Here is a 26,418-nt window from a genome sequence, read left to right on the forward strand (position 1 = left end):
TCATGCGTCTGTGTTGCCTTTCACGTGGGTACTGTGTGTGGGGGGGGGAGGAATGGGCACGCCTGGGTCACCCCTGTGTATCGGTGCACTAGGTGGGGGTAGGTGTGTCACTCCACAAATGCATGTGTGCTACACACGTGTAGCGTGTGTCCCGTCCCTCCTGCCCATGTGCCGAGCGGGAAGGCGACGGCTTCCCCGCGGCAGGCGCAGCGCGGCTCGGGCGGGCTGCGAGCAGGGCCGCGCTGGGAGGGGGCTCGGCCGGGGCGGGGCAGCCGAGGTGGGAGGGGAGCTGTCAGCCCCGGCGGTACCGCAGCGGAGCTGTCAGCGCAGCCCAGAGCGCGCCGAGCCTCGCACTGTGCGCACTGCCGGGGCGGGCGCCGCTGCGCCCTCTGCACGGCGGGTCCCGGCGCTGGGCTCCACACCCCGTCCCGGGGCCGCTGGGCAGAAATGGGGCTTGCCTGCGGGCTGTGAAGGAGACAGTCCCCCGCCGCCCCGTGCCACCGACCGCCGGCGCCGGCGCGCGAGTGAGTGCGGGCAGCTCCCCGCCACGGCCCGGCTGGGGCAAGGAGGGCGAGCCTTGCGCGGGGGTGGGGGGCCTGGGACCGGAGGTGAGCTGGGGCGGGGAGAGAGGGAACCGGGGGGGGGGAGCCCTGGGATGGGGGGCGAGCCTTGCAACCGGGAGCGCGGGACGAGGGAAGCTAGCGCGGGGCGGGGGAACCGGGCGGGCCCCGGGGCGGCAGGGCGAGCCCCGGGGCGGGGGAACCGGGCAACGCTTCGAGCGAGCAGGGGGCCGAAGGGCAGGCGCACGGACTCGGCGGAGGAAGGGACAGGCGGGGGCTGAGCAGTGAGGCGTGTGGGGCAGCCAGGGGGACAGAGCAGCCCCTGCATGGTGGCGCATTCCCAATCCCATCCCTCCCTGGCCGGGCCAGCTCAGCTCCGATCAACCCTTCTGCGCCCTCCCTGCTTTGTTTGGTGGTGGGTTTTTTTTGGGGGGGGGGGCGGTTAGAATATTTCTAATCCTATTTGCAAAGGACACCCCCCCACACACACTCCGCTTGCAGCTCATTTCGCCGGGAGCTGCTGATACATAACACCCAGGCTGCTTTCTGGGCTGTGCTTTATAGCCCCGCCGCCTTTGGCGCGGGACACAAGTTATCAGCGTGGGGGGAAAACAGGTTGGTGGAAGGCAAACCTCCTGCGCCGGCTGCCCAGCCTCCGGGTGCTCCCGCTCCCCCCAGGAACTGGGGGGGGGGGCTCAATCGGGGCTTCTCGTCCCCGGGATTCCGCCTCCCGGCGTGGGTAGGGGCGGCCGCCGCTCCGTGCAAATAGCAGGGGACACACAAGGGAGCTATTCGGGGCTTGAGCAATGGAGGGCAAGAGCCTTGCTGGTGGGTTGCGGGAGCTGAGCCTCGGTAATGGGGGGAGGGGAACCACGATCCAGCGCCCTGCTGCAAGCGAGGGGGCCAAATGCACCTGAGTCAGGGGGAGAACAGCTGGATTAGTGGGTGGGTTAGGGGAGCCAGACAGTATTTCGGGGGGGGGGGCAGGGAGGGAGGAGAGAATCTGCCTCGCGCTCTACCCAGGAGGGCTGGAACAAGGCGTATAGTGGGTGTGCGAAGAGCCATTGACCCAAACTGCAAACCTATGATGGAAACCACCCTGCTACCCCTAGTTCTAGCATGGCTAGAGGCATGGGTGCTGAAGGGCCAGGGGGTCCCAGGCTCGCTGGTGCTTGGTACGGTGGAGCCTTTGGAGGGGTACGCTCAGGCTCCCCGTGTTTGGAGGTGCCTGAACCTCGGGAAGACGTTGCTCACTGTGTGCTGATTTAGCGTTTATACGTGAAGATATTTCACAAGCGAGGGGCTCTCTCCACCCGCAGCCCGGGTAGACCCCAAACGCTAGAGATTGTAGAAGACAAACGTGACAGAACTGCAGCCCCGGCTTTCCTCTTCTGCGCCTCTGCAGCTCCAGCGGAATTAGCCTGCTGGCTGACAGCAGGCTGGCGATAGGACTGTGAGGGGGATTAGGTTGGATATAGGACAGGGAGGGGGGCTGTGTGCAGCTCTGGGGAAGGAGGCTGGAGCCTGAACTAGGGGGAAATTGTGCAAGAGTCTGGCACACTTGGGGCTGGGGGACAAAGGAAAAGAGGTTGGAGCTAGGACAGAAAGAGCAGGTGGCTGCAGACAGGGTTAAGGGGAAACTAGGGAGGAGGCAGCTGCATATAAGACTAGGAGGACAGGGCTGCTTGGCTCCTCTTTAGGGCTCCATTCCCCTTGTGACCTGAGCACTTTGGATGCTGCACCAGAGCCAGAAAATCTTCCTGCTGTTCTGCGGCTTGCTCCTGGTGGGAGCTAGAGGATAATTGTAAGGGATCTGGGTTGAATAGAGAAAAGCCCTTTGTTGGGTCATCCCCATCATTGCCTTTGTTGGGGCTGAGCAGTATTTGTTTGGACTGTGGGAGCCCTGCTCAACTGGTACAGCTAATTGTATGTGAGTTGGTACCTTGTGCATGTTACAGTTCAAGGCCGCGGTTCTCAACCTTTTCAGACCACTGTACTTCCTTCAGGAGTCTGACTTGTCTTGTGTAACACCCCCCAATTTCACCTCACTTCAAAAATCAGACATCAAAACACAAAAGGGTCACAGCAAATTACTGAAAAATTGCTTGCTTTCTTATTTTTACCATAGAAATTATAAAATAAATCAGTTGGAATATAAATACTGTACTTACATTTCAGTGTATAGAGCAGTATAAACAAGTCATTGTCTGAATGACATTTATAGTTTGTCCTGACTTTGCTAGTGCTTTTTAGGTAGCCTGTTGTAACACTAGGCAAATATCTAGATGAGTTGATGTACCCCCTTGAAGACCTCTGCGTACCTCCAAAGGTACACATACCCCTGGTTGAGAACCACTGGTCTAGGGCAGGGGTTGGGTGATTTGTTGTCTAGTTAACAGAAGATTCTTATAAATGTCATGCCCTTAAACAGCAAATAGGGACAGGGACTTAGTACTACTTTGAACCCTTTGTTTACACCTGATCTAATGTTTATCCCAAAGATAACAGGATTTCTTATGTCAAAGCACTTAGACTGGTAAATCATTTCTGCAGTTTCTATTCCTGTATGTATGGTGTTTTACATGTAAGTTGGCTGTGATGTACTGTATTTGCATGTAGTGGGGAGAATTTGTCAGCATCAGTGAAATTGCAATTAATCTTTCTGTAACAGAGTGGAGAGAGAGAGTCCATGATTGAAGTTTTTACATTAATAGGGACATTCCTAGAAGTAAAAGCCAGTAAGAGAAGTGATCAAGTGCATAATCACTTCAGTGCAAAACCCAGTGCTCCTTAGACCTTGTAATTGCATGTATCTAGACATGAATGGATGATGTGAAGAACACAACTGAAAGGAATTCAGAATATCTAGAGTATTAGAAAGAATTTCAGTTATATTCAGCACTGCAAGGTATTTTTCAGATACAGCAATAGTTATTCTACATATTCCTTCTTGAATGGAGTCACAAATTCTATAGCAGCTGAGGTGCTGAGCTCTAAAAAGCATTGTGTTATTATGCAGAGTAAGACTAAATCACAGCCTCATTTTTGCACACATTGCAAAATTTTATTATTAATTATTATTCTGGAAATACATCTCTTCAGCGTCTGATCTCAGCTTAGCTGTTGCTGCACTGTTATAAGTCCTGAAGCTTATGCCGGAGATCTGATAAAAGGACTTGGTACAAATCTTATGTTATGATTAATTTCTAACTCATAAGCATCTCTACACAATGCTTCATGGTGGTGGCAGCCTTTTCTTTGTGGCAGTATCAGTGACTAAAACTAATAGTGAGGAAATCAATCAATGTGTCACTCACCGCTTGCAGGACCGCCTACTGGCCATTCTGGGGATTAGCTCTGCCAGCTCATGGTCTCCCTCTGGTGATAACCTCTCAGTCTGCAGCCCTGCTCACTCCCAGATCTGCAGTCTCCCCTTCATGGCTTGGCCCTTCAGCCAGGTCACTAAAGTCCTCCCCTTCCAGGGAAATCACAATCCTTCCAGACCAGCTGTATGGCTGGCATCTCCAACATCCTGTGTCACTTCCCAGTGGTTGGTAGGGAAACCAAGGCCCACTCTCTGTACTGGATTCCAGCCCAGGGATCCTATAACAAGCAGGTGCTGTCCCTGTGCAATCCTATCCCTTGCTGCTGTTTCCTTGGGCTTCTTCCTACATCACTGGTTCCTATCCTCTCTGGTTTCAGAGGAACAGCCGTGTTAGTCTGTATTCGCAAAAAGAAAAGGAGTACTTGTGGCACCTTAGAGACTCAGAGTCCCTCCACTCAGGGGAGTCACTGCAGTCTACTTCCCTGCACACTCCTGTCCCCAGCCCCTTAACACTCCTCCCTCTTCCCAAGGCGTTAACTGCCCTATTTCAGCAGCAGCCTTTCCCAGCAACAGCCACCCTTCTCTGCAGGCTGCTACCTAGCTGTATACAGGCCCTGCCTGTTCCTGAACAGGTGAGCCTGTTCCTTTAGTTAGGGCTTTCTTCTCTACCTCCATTCTACTAGGTTAATTGGCCCATCTGGCCTCCATTAACTCCATCCACTCCTGTGTGAGGTGGACACCTCATCACGCCATGTAAGACAGAACAGGATTGGTAGCTGTACCCCATGCTTTTATATAGGACTCTTCTTCCTGTTCAAATTTAGACAAGTTGGATGTTTTTACAAGGGTATTCTCACATGTAAAATGCATTGATTTTTAGAAGTTTAAACAGTTTAATAATGGTACATTATATAGCTATTTAATGTAGCTGAAGAACTTTATTTAGGTTGGGAAGTGTTGGTGCAAGGGGTGTTTTTTTGTTTGTTTTTTAAGTGTAGAGCACTGTAGTATCTTTATGTGAGCTAGATTGGCCAGATGCTCAGCTGAAGTCAGCTAAGGATCAGCTCAACATCTGTAGTTGTGGAAGTTCAGCCTGACCAAAGCATTATTTAAGATTCTTAAATGTAACAACTTTTGGAAGATAGCTTTTAGCCCTTCAGTCTCCTTTTAGCTGTTTAGAATTATGCTTTGTAATTGCTGGAATGGCTTGGTGTCCACCATTCCTCCTGTGAATCATATACTGGGACCAGACTCTACTCTCAGTTAAAAACAATAGAGTTAGTTTTGGTGTAACTGAGATCAAAATTTGAGCCTGTGTTTCTGGATATTCAGGCCCTTCTGATTTTGTTTGTGTGGGGGTACAGTTACTCTCTCAGAGAGGTATTGGAAATATATTTACTGAAGAGTCTAAAATATAGTGTACGTATTTCTTTTTCAGGTTCCCAGGGTTCTACGCTGAGTTAGACTGATGGCATGAAATTTAATTTTGGGGAAGGGTCAGTTAAAAATAATTCTACAATAGGTTTGCTTCTGTGCTATAACTGCCCCATTGAAAGATGTTTTTCCTTAGGCTACTCCAACTGTGTTGGATACTCTGACACTACCTGTGTCTATAGTGGATGTGGTTTTGAAATCTCCCAATGTTGCATAATTACTGATGCAGTTTTCTCAGTGGTAGCAATGGTGGGAGCACTAATGTAGATAGTGCCCTGTTTTTATTTATTTATTGAATTTTAACCCTGAGCTCCTATAACCCTGCTCAGAGCAGGTCTACACGGGTGTTAGTGCAAGAGTGGAAGATTTCCCCCCAAAAGTCCAGTGTAGACAAGGCCTCTTTGAGTCTGCCCACTACCGCATGGTTGTAACACAGGTTGGTTTGGTTTATCCAGTGTGGGCACGGTTTTTGCTCCTTCCAAAACAACCCTCTTGCCAAAAACATGTTTTAGACTTCCCATTTGGACCCATCTAAACTACAAAAGAAAACAGGTAAGGACTCTGCCATGTCCCTATACGATAACATGAATTTTTCGTGTCTGGTAGAGCTCTGTAACAGTGTCGGGGACAAAATTTTAGCTGAGGTTTTAGACTGATTATGAAATGCAGTTAAGGTCCATTCTACACTGCAAGTTGTAACCAAGTTAGGGGCCAAGTGTGCTGTCTACCCTGTAAGCACAATCATGCAATTTAACCTGTTTACAAGTCCTTTGGCTTATAAGCATGTTTGGGACTGCTTTTAGACATTGTTACAAAGCCCAGTGTGGACAGGACCTCTGATAGGACTCAATAATACAATACACTAATGCACAGCTACAAAATGGGGAATAACTGGTTAGGCAGTAGTACTGCTGAAATGGATCTGGAGGTTATAGTGGATCACAAATTGAACATGAGCCAACAATGTGATGCATTTGCAAAACAGGCTAATATTCTGGGGTGTATTAATAAGTGTTATCTGTAAGACACAGGAGATCATTGTCCCATTCTGCTTTGCACTGGTGAGGCCTCAGCTGGAGTATTGTGCCCATTTTTGGGTGCCACACTTTAGGAAAGATGTGGACTAATTGCAAAGACTCCAGAGGAGAGCAACAAAAATAATATAATGTTTAGAAAACCTGACCTATGAGGAAAACTTCAAAAAACTGGGCATGTTTAGTCTTGAGAAAAGACGACTGAATGGGGGATATGATAAGTCTTCAAATATGTTAAGGACTATTACAAAGGGATGGTGATCAACTTCTCCATATCCACTGAAGACGGGACAAGAAATAATCGACTTAATCTGCAGCAAGGGAGATTTAGGATAGATATTAGGAAATGCTTTCTAACTAGAAGGATAGCTAAAGCCTGGAATAGGCTTCCAAAGGAGGTTGTGGAATCCGTCATTGGAGGCTTTTGAGAAACAATTAGACAAACATCTGTTAGGAATACTTGGTCCTAGCTCAGCTCAGGGGGCTGGACTAGATGACCTCTCCAGATCCCTTCTAGCCCTACATTTCTGTGATGCTACAATACTGAAACTTGACATGAAAAAAACTCCCAGCACCAATCCCAAACTTTTCCCTAGTTGCTGTTGTAGATATTGTGGAGCTTTCTAAAGATCTAAATATCTCCATATTATAGTACACAACTCTCCCAGAAGTCACTACTTAAAAAAACTCTCAATAGAGTTTGATGACTCTGGCTTTTTCTGAGTTTGATTTTGCTGGAGACTTCCTTCTCCAAAGAAACCTACCCCTTCCTGTATGGGAGATAAGAATATCCAAATAGGAACAGGAAATAAATGATTGGCTGACAATATGACTGATTACCCATGGAGTACAATCTCCATGGAAACAGACTGTCCTAGAATAGCTCAATCACATGAGGATTACATGACATGAATAAGGTAGCCAGAACTGGAAAATATCTCAGAATTGGACCTACTTGTATTTAATTCATTACCCTCAGGTCTTTGGAGAGCAACTAATCAACAAAGCTAGAATTTAAACCAATTTAGTATATGTGTATTCTAATTTGGATGCAATGGGATAATGCACATTTAAAGTGATCTTAATTTAAAGGGCAGTTTATCATATTCTTTCCAAACCCAGCAAACTTCAACCTAGAGTGAAATCTGAACAATGATCCACATGATCCATTGCTTGAATTTAGTTCCTGTGGTTTCCAATATTGCACAGACTCCTTTAAAAGTGGATTTGCTCACGTTGTTGTAAATGGGAGTTGAGGTGCTCAGCACTTCTTAGAATCGGGCCCTTTAAGAATTGTGTGTCTCAAAACATGTTAACCAAGTAACTATGACTTTTGGCTTCTGGCAAAGTTAATTACAGTAGTATGTTTTCTGTGTTTCAGTTATACCCTGGATTGTATTAATGCCTCTGCAACTGTAGATATGGAAGCCTCTGATCTACTATTGATCTGTTTTCAAATCCTGATTGGTAACCCTGCCTTTGCTACTTATGCCTGCTGAATTTAAACATGTAATTAAATGGGTTTTTTAGTTTTGTTTTTCAACCGAGTGCAATGAACCCCAAAATGTGTTTCTTCTTCACTCCTGTACCACTGAGGACATTACCATTAAACACACATTCTACACTGTGATTCAAGACTACTGAGCAACCTAGAGTAGTAGTCAGTGTGCTATCACAATTGTTCAGGAGCTGATCCTACATCTCTCAAATTGAGTTGTATCTGGCCTAAATTTGTTAGTGCCAGCTATTCACCTTCCAGCATGGCTTGGCTCTAGAAGCATGGTTTGAGACTGATCTGAATTCTCAAAACCAACACTGGCGGCACTAATGGATTATAGGCATGAAATATCCCACGGTGTCTGTTGAAGATTTCCTACCTGCCTCTGTATTTTATTCTCTGCAGTATGAATTTAGTAGCGTTCTTTGCCTGGTGCGTTTGGATATTTAGTAGCCCAACCAGATGCCTGATCCAGCAAACTTACTCCTGTGAGTAGAGCTTACTCGGGTGAATAGTCCCATTGAAGTCTATGAGACTTTATTGTATAGACTGCTCGTATGTGGAAGGGATTGTAAGATTGTATTCAGAATAGGTCCCCTTTTGATTAATTCCACTTTCATACTCCAGTGAATGTATCCAGTGTAACAACTGTTCAATTTAAAGGTAAACCTAGTTTATTGGATACTAAATTCCTCTTGATAGGGACTTCACCGATCAAGTGAATGGGTAGGGGACTCAAACATTATAAAAAAACAAATTCTTTCTACCAATCAATTAAAAAAACCCACAGTTTAGTTGAAAAATAATCATTAGCCCTGGTGGTGTTTCAATACATCATTACTCAAGTTAAGCCCATTTGTGTGATAACAGCATCTTAGGAACACGTCACAGAATGATGGAGGTAACCTGTTATTCCAGTGAGCATTTCAAGATAGTTGTACACTTTGTTTTGTTTGTCCAAACCATATTACTTAATTGTAACCACATTACTTTTTCATATTAATTTTTTACATTACGTATTTCTTCTTTATAGTACAGATGAATGGAAAAAGCATTGTGCTTCTGTATTAGTATATTTACTCTCCTGGTACATCAAATAGAAAATGTTGTTATTCAAAATCTTTGATCTTAGCAGGGACCTAAAATGGACATTGTTAATGACTCAGGGTAGTGGAATGAACATTAGTTTTTAAAACTGCTTGATATGTCCATGGTTACAGCTTTGATCATTACTGTAACATATAAACTAAGAAATCACAGCTCTTACGTTTAGTAATCACACGCTATTGTAGTCTGATAATAGTTATTGCAGTAGTAGAATTAAAAAAATATATAACTTTGATCATTATGTTCAATTTGATAACATTTTATAGTTACATTAGTCCTTTTCCAAGTCATGTCAACTTATTTTCAGGTCTTCAACTAGCTGTATTTCTGATCTGCAAAGTATCTGTACAAATTTGCCAGTTTGGGGCTATTTGCCTGATTCTTAGGAAATCTGTCTTTATCAGTAGTTTGTTTTTTCCCTTGAGTTACATGTTCAATATGCCACATGGTGATATGCTGGTGCACAAGTAATGTAATAGCTTACATTTATATAGTGCTTTTATACCAAAGGATCTCAAAATACTGTGGGCTTATCCTTCAAATGCTTGGTCATGTGAATAGCCCTTATCACATTAATAATGCCACTGAAATCAACAGGGCTATTCCTGTTAGGGAATCAGGCTTCATATATGATCCATATTGGACACTTTTTACCCAGCCATTGAAGTACGGCCATCACTGGAATGGAATGCATGTTTTAAAAATGACAATTTTTTTAAACAATTCTTTTGTTTTAAGAAGGCATGAAAATGAAGACCACTATTTCTCTAAAACTGCAGGGAGAATTTAGGTAGGCAGCATGTAACTAAAGGGAATTAGAAACTTCTGGTTCTGCTGGTGCATTTGTGTGTAATATGACTGGATATGTTGTCTTATAGAGAATTTAAAGTTGTTTACTTTGAGGATGCAGAGACCGTGATGTTCCATTTTTGTTGTTTCTCTTGTTGGGTGGCTTTATATTTGTTAAGGAGAATGATTCATTCTTCTTTGTTCAGTTGATTAATAGTGCTGCATGTGAGCAATGTACTTCTGCCATAGATAACTTTTGTAGTTAAGTATTCCCTGCAGTAAATGCAGAAGATCTCCGTGTGGGAAGGAATATTGTGTGAGGAGATGCAAACTGAGCAGAATGAAATTTTAACCCAACACGTAGAAACATGAGGGGAAAAAAAAAGTATTTAGTTTTAAATGCATACTTTATGTTCCTTGTATAAACAGTAACAATAGAGCAAAAGACTGGATCTGATTTACCTTAGACCCCCTCTGAAATGGGGGAAATTCCATGGAAGGTAATGGTCTTACACAGATGTAAAATCAGTGGCTTGATTCTGGTATCACTTATATTGATATTGAAATCAGGCCCTGTGTTTATATAACAGGCAGTGTAATTTATACACATTTCATTCTCATCTTCTCTAATACATTTGATTATTAAATAAACACAGGTACTTTATCATTCATTGCTTCATAAATAATTCCTTTCAGCAATAATAAAGATTGTATTTGAAGCTGAATCCAAGTCCTGCATTTGGAAATATCTTCACATTATGTAAAAACAAAATGGAATTATTTTTAATCCAGCAGGACAACAATAGTTTTTATGGCTTAGGGAAGCAGTTGAGGCTGAAAATCCAGTGCAAATAAGAGTAAACATGTTCCTTGACATGAACAATTGAAACAAACTACTTCCCATGGTGTACAAGCTGTGCTTCCAGTTAAAATGAGATCTCGAAAGGTACTGTGTAGTAAATGATGTTTTCTAAGGAAAAGCTTAAGCACAGTCAGCTAAAATAAACAATTATTTTGTCACTTTATCTTATCGTCTCAGACAGAAAAATGAAAACCCACCCAGCCATCGTTTTCCTCCTCCTCTTCGTCGTCAGTTATGGCTCTTCTGAAAACTCAAGTACGTCTAGAGGGTGTGGACTGGATCTTCTCCCCCAGTATATTTATCTGTGTGACTTGGATGCCATTTGGGGAATAGTAGTGGAGGCAGTTGCTGGAGCAGGAGTGCTGACGACATTGCTGTTGATGCTGATTTTGCTAGTGAGGTTGCCATTCATCAAGGACAAAGAGAAGAAGAGCCCATTGGGAATGCATTTCCTCTTTCTCTTTGGGACACTAGGACTGTTTGGACTGACTTTTGCATTCATCATACAGGAAGATGAAACAGTATGTTCCACTCGAAGGTTTCTGTGGGGAGTTATCTTTGCGTTGTGCTTTTCCTGTTTGCTAGCTCAAGCCTGGAGATTGCGTAAACTAGTTCGACATGGTAAAAGTCCATCTGGCTGGCATCTAGCTGGCATGGCAATCTGTCTTATGCTGGTCCAGGTCATTATTGCAATGGAGTGGCTAATACTAACCGTTGTGAGAGATAAGAAGCTGGCCTGCAATTATGAGCCAGTGGATTTTGTTATGGCTTTGATTTATGTTATGTTCTTGATGATGGTTACCATGGGAGTCTCTCTGTTCACCCTGTGTGGAAAGTTTAAGAAGTGGAAGAAAAATGGAGGATGTCTAATTATAACTATTTTTTTCTCGATTCTAATTTGGGTAGCTTGGATAACTATGTACCTGTTTGGCAATACTGAACTGAGGAAAAAAGACAAATGGAATGACCCCACTCTTGCCATTGCACTGGTGTCCAGTGGTTGGGTGTTTGTTATTTTTTACGCTATCCCAGAAGTTCATTGCACCATTCTTCCATCACAGCAAGAAAACACACCCAATTATTTTGATACTTCGCAACCAAGAATGCGTGAAACTGCTTTTGAGGAAGATATACAACTTCCTCGGAGCTACATGGAAAACAAAGCCTTTTCAATGGATGAACATAATGCAGGTAAGATTTTCCTGTATAAAGGACCCATACTGGTCTGTCTGTCTAATAAGAAAGAAAAGAAAATGTATACATTTGCTCAAAGATATTTGTTTTAGAGGTTGTTCAAAATGCCAGTTTTTCCACCCACAGAGTTCTTCTTCTTTTCAAAATTTCCCATGAAATTTAAATATTTTTGCGATGTTTCAAAAACTGTAAACTGAAAAATTCCAGAAGTGTGTGTGTGTGTGTGTATGTATGTTTATTTCAACTGTGGGCTTTGTTTCAAACAAATTATTTTAGTTTTCAAGGAAGAGTCAAATGAATGGCAAATATTCACTTTTCATTTGGAAAGAAAAAGGCCACTTTCCGCTGAAAAAAGTTTCAGTAGAAAATTTGTAATTCGCTCTAATTGTAAAGATTAAGCTACAAGTAAAATATTTCCCTAATAATAGGACCTGAAGTTCACCAGAGGAAATTGAATTTATTCATGCTTCTTGCTCACTCTGCCTGAATTTTTTCTCATTTATACAAGCGTAAATAGGTAATAACTCTATTGAGATCAGAAAAGGAGTACTTGTGGCACCTTAGAAACTAACCAATTTATTTGAGTATAAGCTTTCATGAGCTACAGCTCACTTCATCGGATGCATACTGTGGAAAATACAGAAGATGTTCTTATACATACAAACCATGGAAAAAATGGGTGTTTACCACTACAAAAGGTTTTCTCTCCCCCCACCCCACTCTCCTGTTGGTAATAGCTTATCTAAAGTGATCACTCTCCTTACAATATGTATGATAATCAAGGTAGGCCATTTCCAGCACAAATCCAGGTTTTCTTCCCTCCCTCCCCCTTTTTTTTCCTACACACACAAACCCACTCTCCTGTTAAAGAGTACTTGTGGCACCTTAGAGACTAACCAATTTATTTGAGCATGAGCTTTCGTGAGCTACAGCTCACTTCATCGGATGCATACCATGGAAACTGCAGAAGACATTATATACACACACAGACCATGAAACAATACCTCCTCCCACCCCACTGTCCTGCTGGTAATAGCTTATCTAAAGTGATCATCAAGTTGGGCCATTTCCAGCACAAATCCAGGTTTTCTCACCCTCCGCCCCCCCCCACACAAACTCACTCTCCTGCTGGTAATAGCCTATCCAAAGTGACCACTCTCTTCACAATGTCTATGATAATCAAGGTGGGCCATTTCCTGCACAAATCCAGGTTCTCTCACTCCCTCACCCCCCTCCAAAAAACACACACACAAACTCACTGGTGATGATCTTGACCAACTTGATGATCACTTTAGATAAGCTATTACCAGCAGGACAGTGGGGTGGGAGGAGGTATTGTTTCATGGTCTCTGTGTGTATATAATGTCTTCTGCAGTTTTCATGGTATGCATCCGATGAAGTGAGCTGTAGCTCACGAAAGCTCATGCTCAAATAAATTGGTTAGTCTCTAAGGTGCCACAAGTACTCCTTTTCTTTTTGCGAAGACAGACTAACACGGCTGTTACTCTGAAACCTGTCACTCTCCTGTTGGTAATAGCTTATCTAAAGTGATCACTCTCCTTACAATATGTATGATAATCAAGGTGGGCCATTTCCAGCACAAATCCAGGGTTTAACAAGAATGTCTGAGGAACAGGAGTGGGGTGGGGGGCTGTAGGTAGGAAAAAACAAGGGGAAATAGGTTACCTTGCGTAATGACTTAGCCACTCCCAGTCTCTATTCAAGCCTAAGTTAATTGTATCCAATTTGCAAATGAATTCCAATTCAACAGTCTCTCGCTGGAGTCTGGTTTTGAAGTTTTTTTGTTGTAATATTGCAACTTCCATGTCTGTAATGGCGTGACCAGAGAGATTGAAGTGTTCTCTGACTGGTTTATGAATGTTATAATTTTTGACATCTGATTTGTGTCCTTTTATTCTTTTACGTAGAGACTGTCCAGTTTGACCAATGTACATGGCAGAGGGGCATTGCTGGCACATGATGGCATACATCCCATTGGTGGATGTGCAGGTGAACAAGCCTCTGATAGTGTGGCTGATGTTATTAGGCCCTGTGATGGTTGCCCACATATCTATTCAGGGGACCAGTTGGCAACGGGCTTTGTTGCAAAGATAGGCTCCTGGGTTAGTGGTTCTGTTGTGTGGTATGTGGTTGCTGGTGATTATTTGCTTCAGGTTGGGGGGCTGTCTGTAGGCAAGGACTGGCCTGTCTCCCAAGATTTGTGAGAGCGTTGGGTCATCCTTCAGGATAGGTTGTAGATTCTTAATAATGCGTTGGAGGGGTTTTAGTTGGGGGCTGAAGGTGACCGCTAGTGGCGTTCTGTTATTTTCTTTGTTAGGCCTGTCCTGTAGTAGGTGACTTCTGGGAACTCTTCTGGCTCTATCAATCTGTTTCTTCACTTCTGCAGGTGGGTACTGTAGCTGTAAGAATGCTTGATAGAGATCTTGTAGGTGTTTGTCTCTGTCTGAGGAGTTGGAGCAAATGCGGTTGTATCGCAGAGCTTGGCTGTAGACGATGGATCGTGTGGTGTGGTCAGGGTGAAAGCTGGAGGCATGTAGGTAGGAATAGCAGTCAGTAGGTTTCCGGTATAGGTGGTGTTTATGTGACCATTGTTTATTAGCACTGTAGTGTCCAGGAAGTGGATCTCTTGTGTGGACTGGACCAGGCTGAGGTTGATGGTGGGATGGAAATTGTTGAAATCATGGTGGAATTCCTCAAGGGCTTCTTTTCCATGGGTCCAGATGATGAAGATGTCATCAGTATAGCGCAAGTAGAGTAGGGGCATTAGGGGGAGAGAACTGAGGAAGCTTTGTTCTAAGTCAGCCATAAAAATGTTGGCATACTGTGGGGCCATGCGGGTACCCATAGCAATGCTGCTGATTTGAAGGTATACATTGTCCCCAAATGTAAAATAGTTACGGGTAAGGACAAAAAACTTTGTTTGCTTGTGTCAAAAACACTTGGTTAGCAAAGGCTGGTGCATGAAGTGCTCAGCATTCTTGGGCCACAAAATAACTGATCATACATTAAATACATGCCTTCTTTCACAGAAATGGGTCCTAAAGTTCTTTTCTGATACTATATACATAATGTGCTTGGTGCTTTACAAACAAGTATAAAGACAAAGGCTCTGTCCTGCAGTGTTTACATTCTGGATTGAAAATGTGTAGACCAAGAATGAAAAGCAACTGAATGGATGCTTTACAAACTGTACAGGCCATGTAAGGAGGAGTAGCTTTGTTTGTCACAGAAGTGCAACTCGGGTGAAATATGGCAACTGTGTAATGGTGTACAACACCTGTATGCAACATTTTAGTTGACAGGAAATGAAGAATAATAGATCCAATTGAAATCACAGTGAAATTGGCCTTAAATGACTATTCAGGGGGACAGCAAAAGTTGATTGCCTAGCAGAGACAATCAATAGCTAAAACCTGAACAATATTCTAGAGGAAAGGACACAAGGATACTTATGTGGCTGCTTATGGCAGAGAGCTGCCTGATGGAGACCCTTAGCGCAGTTTTAATTCTAGCTGGGTAAGAAGTAGGTTGTATATTTTTAAGGAACCAGTAGCAGATGGTGTCATCGCTGTTCTTTGGTTTCCTTATTGTTAAAGCCACTAAGCATTTTGGACCTGATTTTTTCCCTCCGACTCAGCCCATTTCATACTGGGGTAACTAGAATTACTTCACTGGAGTTCGCAAAAAGAACAGGAGGACTTGTGGCACCTTAGAGACTAACCAATTTCTTTGAGCATGAGCTACAGCTCACTTCATCGGATATGAAGTGAGCTGTAGCTCACGAAAGCTCATGCTCAAAGAAATTGGTTAGTCTCTAAGGTGCCACAAGTACTCCTTTTCTTTTTGCGAATACAGACTAACACGGCTGTTACTCTGAAACTGTTCACTGGAGTTGTTAGAGACTAATTCAGACATAAGAGAACACAGAATTGGGCTGTTTAAATAGAGAGGTGATGATATTACTGTACTGTATTATGTTTCTCTAAACAAAAGCCCACTGTTGTAATGATTGTTTTGTCTCTGATAATAGCTCATCTTAAGTGATCACTCGCCTTACAGTGTGTATGGTAACACCCATTGTTTCATGTTCTGAGTGTATATAAATCTCCTCACTGTATTTTCCACTGAATGCATCCGATGAAGTGAGCTGTAGCTCACGAAAGCTTATGCTCAAAGAAATTGGTTAGTCTCTAAGGTGCCACTAGTACTCCTTTTCTACACTAGTACTCCTTTTCTACACTAGTACTCCTTTTCTACACTAGTACTCCTTTTCTTTTTGATATTTATATGGTGAGGATTTGTAAACTTGTTAAATCTTCCAAATATATATACTTTTAAAATGGGCCATTTATCTCTGTTTAGAGATTCTACCATAGCTCAGCCAAGCTGATCCCTATTGTTGCAATCTGCTCTGGACTGGGTGTTTCCTTAATAAAATAGTTATATGCATAATTTTTTCCCTAGAATCATTAAATTGTATTATTTACTATAGCCTAAGCTGCATAGTGACATTTTAAAATTTTGGCATTATATTTGCAATACAATCTTGTTAGGGAGGTAACTAGATTTTCCTATCTGATATCCCTGGTATTAGTTGTTATGATGAAAAACAAATGTTTGTTTGTGTCCTGTGGAGGTAAAGCTATGTCTTAATTAGAAACATAGTAGCTGCATTGCTTCAGTGTAGACACTCACTACACTGAGGGGAGGGGTGACAGCTGGGTCAGCCTATCTTTTTAATGTATACTTGGCCTAAGGGTCACCTTGGAAGAGTATCTTGCATACATGTGTATTGTGAGAATGTTGGTAAAATACTTAGAATTTACACAAAACAGACAATGGTGATTAACTCCCAGCACTTCCAGCAAGTGAAATGTGTGGGAACTGAGCTACTCCTATAAGGAACACGGGATTTGGTTCTTACCCAAGTTTCCCAGACAATTTTAGATTTTTAATCTACAACTTGCCTATTGTTTTTAAAGTTTCTCCTCTGTTGTGTTAAAGACATACAGACTGAATGATTAGACAAATGCACAATTTAGGAATTACTTGCAGTAATAGGTGTTTAAAAAAAACTCAGCCAGCAACATGAAATTTAATTTGACATTTTCCTGTTAAGATTTATTTGCAAATAGATATGTGAATTATATAGGCAGTAAAATAGATACGTAATACCTTAATTTCAAATGGTACACTGTAATAATCTGAAACTATTTCTTAGCGCATAGTAAATGCCAGTGTAAACATTTATGCTAAAACATTGAGAGAAGGCCAATTTATATATTAAAAAATATATATATTACTGATTGTGAGATGGACATGTTTAAAGGGATGTCTTAAATACTGACCTGTGAATAACATAATAATATGTAGTATTTAGATATTGCTTTTCATCCATCCCTTTTAAAGTGCTTTCCAGAGGAGGTACTAAGTATCATTAAAAACTAAATTTCACATATGTGTGTTTGCAGGGCCAGGGCCTAAAAATTATGTGTAATAAACTATTGTATGGTAAAAGATCAATATTGATCTTCATCTCTGTGCACAACATCTCTGTGCACAACTCCTATTGATTTGAGTAGCAGTAGACTGACGGCAGTATTCAGCCCTATGAATTATGATCAGTTTTAAGTCTTGCTGTACACATGGGGTGAAATTCTAGCTCCAGCGAAGTCAATGGCAAAAATCCCGTTGACTTCACTGAGGCCAGGATCTTACCCATTGACTGTAGCATTGTAACTTGAGTTAAATGGAAGAGGGAAATTCTAGTTCATGAGTGGCTGAAACTGGCATGTTTTGATCTACAACCTAATACCTATCAATAATAATACTGAGGTGTAGAACAACTGTAATGACACAGTTTAAATATACAAATGAAGGCATATTATCTGACTGCAGCTGAGTTCAGTGAAGCCTATTGTTCACCTTTGAACTAATCTGATAATGTATGCAAATCTCTGCTGCCTGACTGTCTCAGAGGTAAATAACCACACCTCTTAACTTCATCTCTCATTTAACATGTAAATATTAGAAGAAGAAAAATGATGCATTAAAATTCATGACTATCATAATGGAGAGATTACCGGATATTTCTGATCTAAACAGCATTTTATCTTTTGCTTCAAGAAATCTTCATGATCAACCTATTCAAAAGCAATATTTGTGCAATATTTCTCAAAGTAACTATAGGAGATATTTGGAAAATCGTTATGCACTAGGCCCTCTGAAATAATGCTCAGGGGGTTGTGTTTACTGGCTCAAACAATAGTTTGCATGTCTTTTTTTCTGAATATGAGAAGATGTAGAAATGTTATTTTACTTTACCACTTAGTGTGTGGATACTTGATGGGAAACAGTAATGAAAAACACATCCGCAGTTATAACTGGGAGCTAAATTCTTTCTTCTTTTCTTGTGCCAAGCAGTTTTTCATTTTTTTTTTTTTTTTTTAAAAAGAGGAGTACCTTAGAGACTAACCACAAGTGCCACAAGTACTCCTTTTCTTTTTGCGAATACAGACTAACACGGCTGTTACTCTGAAACCTTTCATTTAAAAGTAAACTCGAAGATGCAACCCAAAATGTATAACTACAGAGGCAGAGTAAAAATGAGGGATGAAATCATGGCTTTAAGTCAATGGCAAAATTACCTCTGACTTCAGTGGAATCCAGATTTCACCCTAGATCACTCTTGTAATTTTTAAAAAATATGTATTATTCTGACACATGAAAACAAGGGTTTGATTTGTTTGCATGAGAATAAAACTGTCTCTTGTTCTAAACACAGCTTTAAGAACGGCAGGATTTCGCAATGGCAGCTTGGGAAGCCGACCTAGTGCTCCCTTTAGAAGCAATGTTTATCAGCCAACTGAGATGGCAGTTGTGCTAAATGGTGGGACTGTAAGTATAAAAATGTGATAATGTACAGAGTCTTGGTTATACAGTGGGGAATGTGCAACCGCTACTTATTGAATGAACTTCTGAGTTTAGACTGCTTGTTCATATGAAAGAAAACACACTATAAATGAAATGAAATCTCTAGTAGCAAGTATGCATGTAATGCTTCCATTCCCCTCTTGAGATTATTCAATTAAAAACATTTGGACTTCTTTACTTGGCCATTCAGTTTAGATTGAATGAACCAAGTTTTCTGCTGACTGTCCATATCCAGTGGCTCCTTTTGGATGAATGTAACGCAGTGACAGTTAATAACTGTCTGATTTCTGCAAGTTACACTTTTGGTTACAGTCCAGTATATTCTTTGGCATAAGAATCTTTGCAGCAAATAGCTGCTATCACATTTTCACTTCCCTTGTAAAAACTATAGTTTTCGCTATATGGTGAACACCAATTGAGGTGTACTACCCTTGGAAAGAAATACATAAGAGGGGCATGTAAAATATCTTTATGCTAATGTGAATTAATTTGCCTCAAACAATGGGTTGGCATGCTATTATTTGATAGATATACTGTTATTCAAGGTCATTGCAAGAATGGCTTAGAGATCTGATGCCAAACAGCCTCTTTAAATTTAATTCCCATTGTGTGTATAATTTGCACTTGAGGAATTGCATATAGCTCTCTCCTATTGTTAAGAAAAGGAGAATTTTCACTCCCACGTTTTCATGCATACCTACATGCTTCTTAAAAATTTACTCATGGGCTGGTTTACACTCATTTTAAATCATGAGCTGATTCCATAACTCAACCTGCACATTTAAAAAAAAAAACCCACAAGGAAGCTAGTCTGACTGAAGGTTTTTTGTTAAGTAAGTAGAGTTTGGATTTATTATAGGGAACAACAGTTATTAGATCTCAGGATTTTCCTTTCCTGCATAGTACAATGAGTGATACATCATGCAAAAGTGATGTAAATAAGCTCATTCCTTGTTCTCAGAATAACTTACAAGGCCCATAATGAGCACTATACTTTTGGGTGCCTGCATTAAACCATCCCTATATTCCCTTATACCAGAATAAGCAGCTCAGGGAAGAGGCAGTTTAAGGATGAAGGGTTAGAGAGATTTTTCTGGGGATAGGCACAAAACTTGTTCCTGGAGAATAAATTGCACAGTCAGTAAAAGATTATTACCTTAGACAGTAAAGCAAAAGACTAATATATACATATTCATCCCTTTTTCTTGTGGTGAGGTATGTGTATTGTACACACTGAAGATATGCTTTGCTGTACCATTTTGTTGTAGAACTGATAATGCTTTTACTACTAGACATGTAACGTAGCATATGTTAACACTGATTTCTGAATAGTCTGGAGCTCTTAGTTATGGGTTTATTATCCTTATTTCCAGATACCAACTGCTCCGCCAAGTTACACTGGAAGACACCTCTGGTGAAAGGCTATAGGTTCTAGAGATAAGAATCTTTGTTACAAATGTTATTCCCTGGCAGTGTGTCTTTCTAAGGGAGGAATCAATAATACCACAACAAAGCAGCCAGACATCCAGGAGCTTTGGAATCCTTGAGAGGATTTTATGTAAATGTGAATACTGTTGAACTGATGAGCTAATCACAAAAACAAAACTCTTCAAAATTCAAGATAAATTTAATTAAAAATAGAAATAGGCACACTTTGAAATGGAAGAGAGGACACTGCGCATTCTTAAATGTGAGATATAACCTGCCTGTAACTAGTGTGCGAGGCAAGCCTGATTTTGGTTGGTTTCCAGCTGTTTGCAAAAAAACAACCCCCTCTCCCGCCCCAACTCTCCCATACCAACTTAATCCATGCTGCCATAAGAGATTGCCACAACAGTGTGAAAGTATGCAGGGTTTCTTCCTACTTTATTTTTTTTTTCTCTTCAAGTGTCGTGAAGTGTCTTGGTTGCTTCATTATCCATCTCTGCTGTGAATGTCATCTAGGGTCATCGTCAGTCTCTGGCAACTAAATTACCATTAGTCAACAATGAGACATGATCCACTTAAGGGGGGTGGGGGAGGAGTATCAAATTTGGTTGTGGTGAAAGGAAATGACTGTACATGCTTCATGCAACTTTGTGAAGCATCTGTAGGACAAGAGTGAAGGTAGAGTCAGATCATCTCAGCAATGTAGAATCAGACACTGCAGTTCAAGATGCCCTGTTGATGCAGTCTTACTCCAGAGTAAAAGCAAAGAACCACGTGTTCTCAAACCCTCAAATTTTTTTACATATGTACTCTTGAGGGCACTAAGTCAAATTATGGAGGGCCAAGCTTCAGCAAAGACTCTTAGCTGAGGAGAGAATGTGGCTTGGGGTTGCCAAAAGGAGTCCCATAGTATGATGGATTAAAGGAAACCTACTGTATTACACAGAACTTAGTTTGTGTTCTGATGGCTGATCCTGTAAGGTGCCAAGCAAAAACTCAAGGGGAGGGGAAGGTACTGATCACCTTTCAGGAGGAGCTTTGTAATTTGTGGGATTGGACCCTCTCTTCCTAAAGTTGGAACTGGTGCTGTAACCCCTCCTCATGGGAGTAGCCCCATTGACTGCAATTGTTTGTACATCTTAATGTATTTGTGTCTTTTAATGCATAGCTAGTAGAGTCTCCACTCCTAGAGGTTCAGGGTTTTTGTGTTTTGGAGTTGGGATAAGGTAGCTTTGGGCTAAGGGTTTTTTTTACCAAGGCTTATCTAGGCTATGTAACAAGTTCTTACTGCCCATTATTCTTGCCATGGTTTTTGTTACTTTAAAGCGAATCATTCCTTTATTATTTAGCATTTAATACATATCAAACATTGAAAGCATCATTGTATCCTCATTGTTTGGTCAACATTACTCCTAGCTTTCCTAGATACTAAAAGCAATTGTTTTTACATGAGGGTGTGGGTTATGTATAAGGGTGAAATTTTGCATATGTTGTAATAAATATATATATATATTCTATTTTCAAATGAAAAATAAAATTATAATATACAAAGAAAACTGAATAGCTCAGTAGCTTCAAAGAGGGACACTATTTGTTGCATACCACAAAAAGAAAGATAAGCTGTTTATTTTTTTAAAAGGCTCCCTGTTTCTTCTTGTACATCATTTCTACACTAAACAGACCTAATCCTGTAGTCTTGTACTCACATGAGTAGGCCCTATTGACATCAAGAGGTCTAATCACTGGTGTAAGGGCTGCAGGATCAGGCCCTAAGCATTACACACAAGATATATTTTGTCATTCTTGCCATGATCACCTTATAGGGTTTTATTTCTAACAGCCCTTCTGGTTCAGGAACCATACTTTTGTCATGCATGATTAAAGGAACATGTTAGATTCATATCTGATGTTCCCAATAGAGGCAAAGTGGAAGCATGTGCTTGCTTTTAAGAAAAAAAAAAAAGTTTTAGTCTCTTGTTTAGGTAACTAGATTGTCTAAGAAACTGAGTAGGCTAGAGGTGGATATTGCATGCTATCCAGTAATCTAGAAGTACCTCTAGCTGTTAAAGTCGTGAGCAGATAAAATATTTTTGATAATTAATGGTTACTATCCCAGAAACTGGATAATTTGGAGTAATATAAAACCTAGTGATGTATGTCTGCAAAAGTTTCATTTTAAAACATCAGTTTTAAAAATGTTAAATTCTCTGAAAAGGTCTTTACTGTAAAAATGTATAAGATGACCATGGCATAAATGGGAGGGCAGCTTTCTTTTAAAAGATTCATCATGCTACAGCTGAGAAGTATACATTCAGTACTATATACATTTTATAGACCTTGGATAAATTCTTTCCATGATAGTTATTTTGTAAACGTTTACGTGGTGTTCAGTTTTCTAGATGGGAATGGATTAACAAATTAAGGGTCTAGTCCTGCTCCTTAGGAAGTCAGTAGGAGTTTGAGGCCCTAAGCACAGACCGGGCCAGATCCTGCAAACCTTTGGTCACATAATCAGTCTAGGGTTGCCAACCCCCGAGGATTGGCCTGGAGTCTCCCGGAATCAGCACGACTCTCCAGGTGACTATTGAAAGCAACCCAGGAAATTTTAATAGGCTATTTTAAGAAAATTACATCACCTCATGTTGGGGGGGGGGAGGGGGAATATCCCAGAATAGCTTCAGTCAGAGTTGGCAACCCTAAATTAGGCTTTGTCTACACTACCAAGTTTTGTTGACGAAATTTATGTCGACACCCAAAAGTCGACAAAACAAAAATCACCAAAGGGTGTTCACACTTGCTCCCTCTGTCGACAGATCATGTCCACGTTCTGGGCACCATCATCGACAGCATAAGCAATGCACTGTGGGTATTTATCCCACAGTGTAGTGTTGTGGGAAGGTGGAGCTGATTACCACAGCCACCTCAGCGAACTCTGCATGCTGAGGCATGTCAAAGCAGAGCAGCAGTCTCTCCTCCCCCTCTCCCTGCGACAGCAGTCTGTCTGCTGCTGTGCTCCTAGTGCAGGGCAGAACAGGAGTATTCCAATGATTTGCTCTTTGTTCCCCATAGGGAACAGCACACTTCCTGCAGCTTTGAAAGGGGAGGGGCACATGCCTGCAAGGCAGGAGATATCAAAACACTGAGCAGAGCAATCAGGGCAGGCATTGTGGGATACTGGCGGAAACCAGTTCTGCCGACAAAACAAACAGTAGTGTCTACACTGGCTCTTTGTCGACAATAAAGGGAGGGGAAAAGAAAAACGTCTCTTGTAGGGGTGGAAGCTTTTTATCATCGAAACTGGGCGTTTTTTCCAACAAAAGTCTCATTGCAGTGTGTATGCTCTCACTGTTTTGTTGCCAAAGGCAGTTTTTGGTGACAAAACTTGGTAGTGTAGACAAAGCCTCAGTCCCATTGAGTGGTCATGTGAGTTAGGACTGTTCACATTAGTAATAGCATGCAGGATTGGGTCTTCAATTTGGAGTGGCAGAGGTGTGTTAACTGATTAGAAGAAGGAGTTTATTCATTTTCCAACTTCACACAACTAGAATAAGCAACTTATTTTTGCCATTTGATAGTCTAATGCCAAATGCTTCAAATAACGTGTGACTGAAGGCACCTTTGTGTTAATTTATTTTTATTAATGTAAACAAGTTGTTTACTTCTGCCTTTTAGAATGTAGAGCATCTGTGAGCAAAGTACTATGTAACTGTAAACACAAATCTTTCAGGATTGTTATAATTAGCTTTTATACTATAAAAGCTACTATGTTATTCCTTTTAAAATTACTAATGGTTATTTTCTTCTGGCCTCTTACCTACACAGAAAAATGAAATCTGAAAACATTTTTAAAACTTTGTTACAGAAAACGTTTCTGTAAGAAGTGGCTTCTATTCAATGACTAGAAAGCAGTTCACAGCCATACATTAAGACCCAGTCCCAACTGCAGTGGGAGTTGAGGGTGCTTAGCACCTCCCAGAAGATGTATAGCACCTGATAGGATGGAGCCCTAAGTGCACACAGTTGTTTCTATAAATAAGGTAGATGTCAACTGTTGCAGAGCTCACTAGTTTGTATTTAGTATCAGACAGGAATCATGGCTGGCTATGTTTGAGTCTAACTAAAGGCTGTGCAAAAGGGAGCGCTGTAACTTTTATAATTAAAAAATTGGACTATTCTACCAGCTTACAAGATTACCCAGCAGGTGCTTTTTATTAACTGAGGAGAGCTAAGGCTCATTTTTGATAGATAATATATATTTATTAAATGTATTAATGTGTGTTTTATAACGTACCTTTTTTTTCCGCTGGTTGTTGCATACTGATATCTTAAGTACACCTCTGAAGGATTTTCAAGACAATCAATGTGTACCATAATGACTGTATATAAGTATACAAAATTAAAAAGGTTGTAAAGCATGGGCAAATGTTTTATTTTCAAAATGCTGTTCTTAACAAAAAATAAAGGCATTACTATTTACTTACAAGATTTGTGATAACTTGGAGTTATAGTTTATCTTAATCTTTAAATACCCCGTAGCCTACTGATATTAGAGGTAGAATTAGTCTGTGGAGTATCCCACCAAGTTGGTGACATTAGGTGAAATGGTACCAGTATTAGTTTTGACTATACATCTTATCTGGCACCATTTAAGTCAATGAGATTTTTGTCAGACTTAAATTTGTCAACTCTGTGCATTGCTTTTCTATATGTGACATTTAATCAGGTGCAAAAGGCCCACCGATGACATATCCACCAGGGAAACTAAATGGATAGTGGGGCAAACTGTGAGGCCCTTACTCAGGGCCTGCATGCCCATTGCCTTGCACCTTCTGTAGTTACCTATACCTATGCAAAAATGGGTCTAAACTGCTACCATTTTGCTCTAATCATGTATTGTCATACTCTCTTGGCACAGACAAATGACAACACGAGGCCATCAGACTGTTTTTAGGGCTGAGCAACCCTAGCTCTTGCTGACTTCCGCTGGAGTTGTGGATGCACAGCATATCTGACAGTTTGGGCCCTTGGGGTAGATTCTTAGCTGGTGTAAATTATTATAGCTCCACTGAAGCCAAGGGAGCTATACCCATTTACAGCAGCTGAGAATCTGCCCTTTCATTTTACACCCAGATCTTGTATGGGCAGAACTGCCATTTATTTCAGTGGGAGTTTTCTATCTAGCTGGAAACTTTTGCCTGAGTGTTTAGGACTGGGCATGAAGCCTTTGGCCAAACTCAGCTCTTGTTTTAAGGGGGCACAGTTCCACTGACTTCATAGTGTTCACTTATGCCAGGGCTGTATTTTTGTCCCTGATGTGCTGAATGACTACAGAACCAGGTCCTTATGTGGCCCTTCTTGATGTACAACACTTCACATATTAAAGCAAGCATGTAACTCTAGGAGAATTTCCAAATCAGATAACCATACAAGAAACTCAGTCCATGAGCTCTGTATTTTGTGGTGTTGATGAAACAAACAAAATCGAAACTCCAGAACGATTTGGTATTGGTTCTTCTGAGTCTAATTTGCTTCCCACTGCAACCATATAAAAACAAAAAGTTAAATGTTTAACTTTCTGCAACACACACAGGAACTGAAGTCATTTCTACGTTTCTGTTGTAAGCACACTACCTGCCTCAAACGAGTAACAAAACAATCATTATTTTTAGAAATCCATAGCATCTTTTTCCCTGAAAAAAGTTCTGTCCTCAGATCCTCGTACACAATCCTCACTGACATTCATGGGCACTGTGCCTATGTAACTGAAGGCAGAATTTGTCTTCTAATTAGAAGTCATCAGGATTGTTCACTGGGAGTCAAATAAAGGTGAAAGCAGTTGAGGGTATGTCTACACTGCAGTTAAAATAAAAACCTGTGGCTGTCCAGTGCCAGCTGACTCAAGCTTACAAGGCTTGGGCTAAGGGGCTGTTTAACCGTGGCATAGACATTTGGGGTCAGGTTGCAGCCTGGTCTCCAGGACCCTGCGAGTTGGGTGGGTGGGTCCCAACGCTGGCCTCAGCAAAAATGTCTGAATTAAACAGCCCCTTAGCCTGAACCCGGTAAGCCTGATTCAGCTGGCACGGGCCAGCCGCAGGTTTTTAATTGCAGTGTAGACATACTCTTGAGTTTCTTGACTTTGACGAATTTTTAAATAAAAGCTAATGACAGATCAAGCCTTCCAGCTCACCAAATTTATCTGTTGTTTTCAGTCACTAGGGCCAACAGCAAGGTCA

At 41.5% G+C, this 26,418-nt stretch overlaps 2 protein-coding genes across 6 annotated transcripts in view; one reads left to right on the forward strand and one right to left on the reverse strand.

Moving 5' to 3' along the window:
* The window catches only part of IQCK (IQ motif containing K), a 214,045-nt gene that overhangs the window by 91,543 nt on the left and 96,084 nt on the right, over window positions 1-26,418 (reverse strand). The window contains exon 9 of one of the 3 annotated variants that reach the window (XM_048865780.2): window positions 24,591-25,720. The exons of the other annotated variants lie outside the window; for them this stretch is intronic. Within the exon in view, the coding sequence (XP_048721737.1) occupies window positions 25,620-25,720 (101 nt within the window). The 3' untranslated portion in view covers window positions 24,591-25,619. Of the gene's footprint in view, window positions 1-24,590; window positions 25,721-26,418 lie in introns of those variants that run through there. 3 annotated transcript variants of the gene reach the window in all.
* On the forward strand, window positions 322-24,668 carry GPRC5B (G protein-coupled receptor class C group 5 member B). 3 transcript variants are annotated; one of them, XM_048865775.2, is made up of 4 exons: window positions 322-608; window positions 10,787-11,800; window positions 18,609-18,721; window positions 20,131-24,668. In XM_048865775.2, exons 2-4 carry the CDS (start codon window positions 10,795-10,797, stop codon window positions 20,173-20,175), a joined length of 1,164 nt encoding a protein of 387 aa, XP_048721732.2. In that variant the 5' UTR covers window positions 322-608; window positions 10,787-10,794; the 3' UTR covers window positions 20,176-24,668. The 3 variants fall into 3 exon arrangements, with proteins under 3 accessions (XP_048721732.2, XP_048721731.2, XP_074988837.1); XM_048865774.2 differs by having other exon boundaries at window positions 402-524; XM_075132736.1 differs by lacking the exon at window positions 322-608 and adding an exon at window positions 1,352-1,388.

Source organism: Caretta caretta, chromosome 10 (assembly GCF_965140235.1).
Source record: "Caretta caretta isolate rCarCar2 chromosome 10, rCarCar1.hap1, whole genome shotgun sequence".
NCBI lineage: Eukaryota > Metazoa > Chordata > Testudines > Cheloniidae > Caretta > Caretta caretta.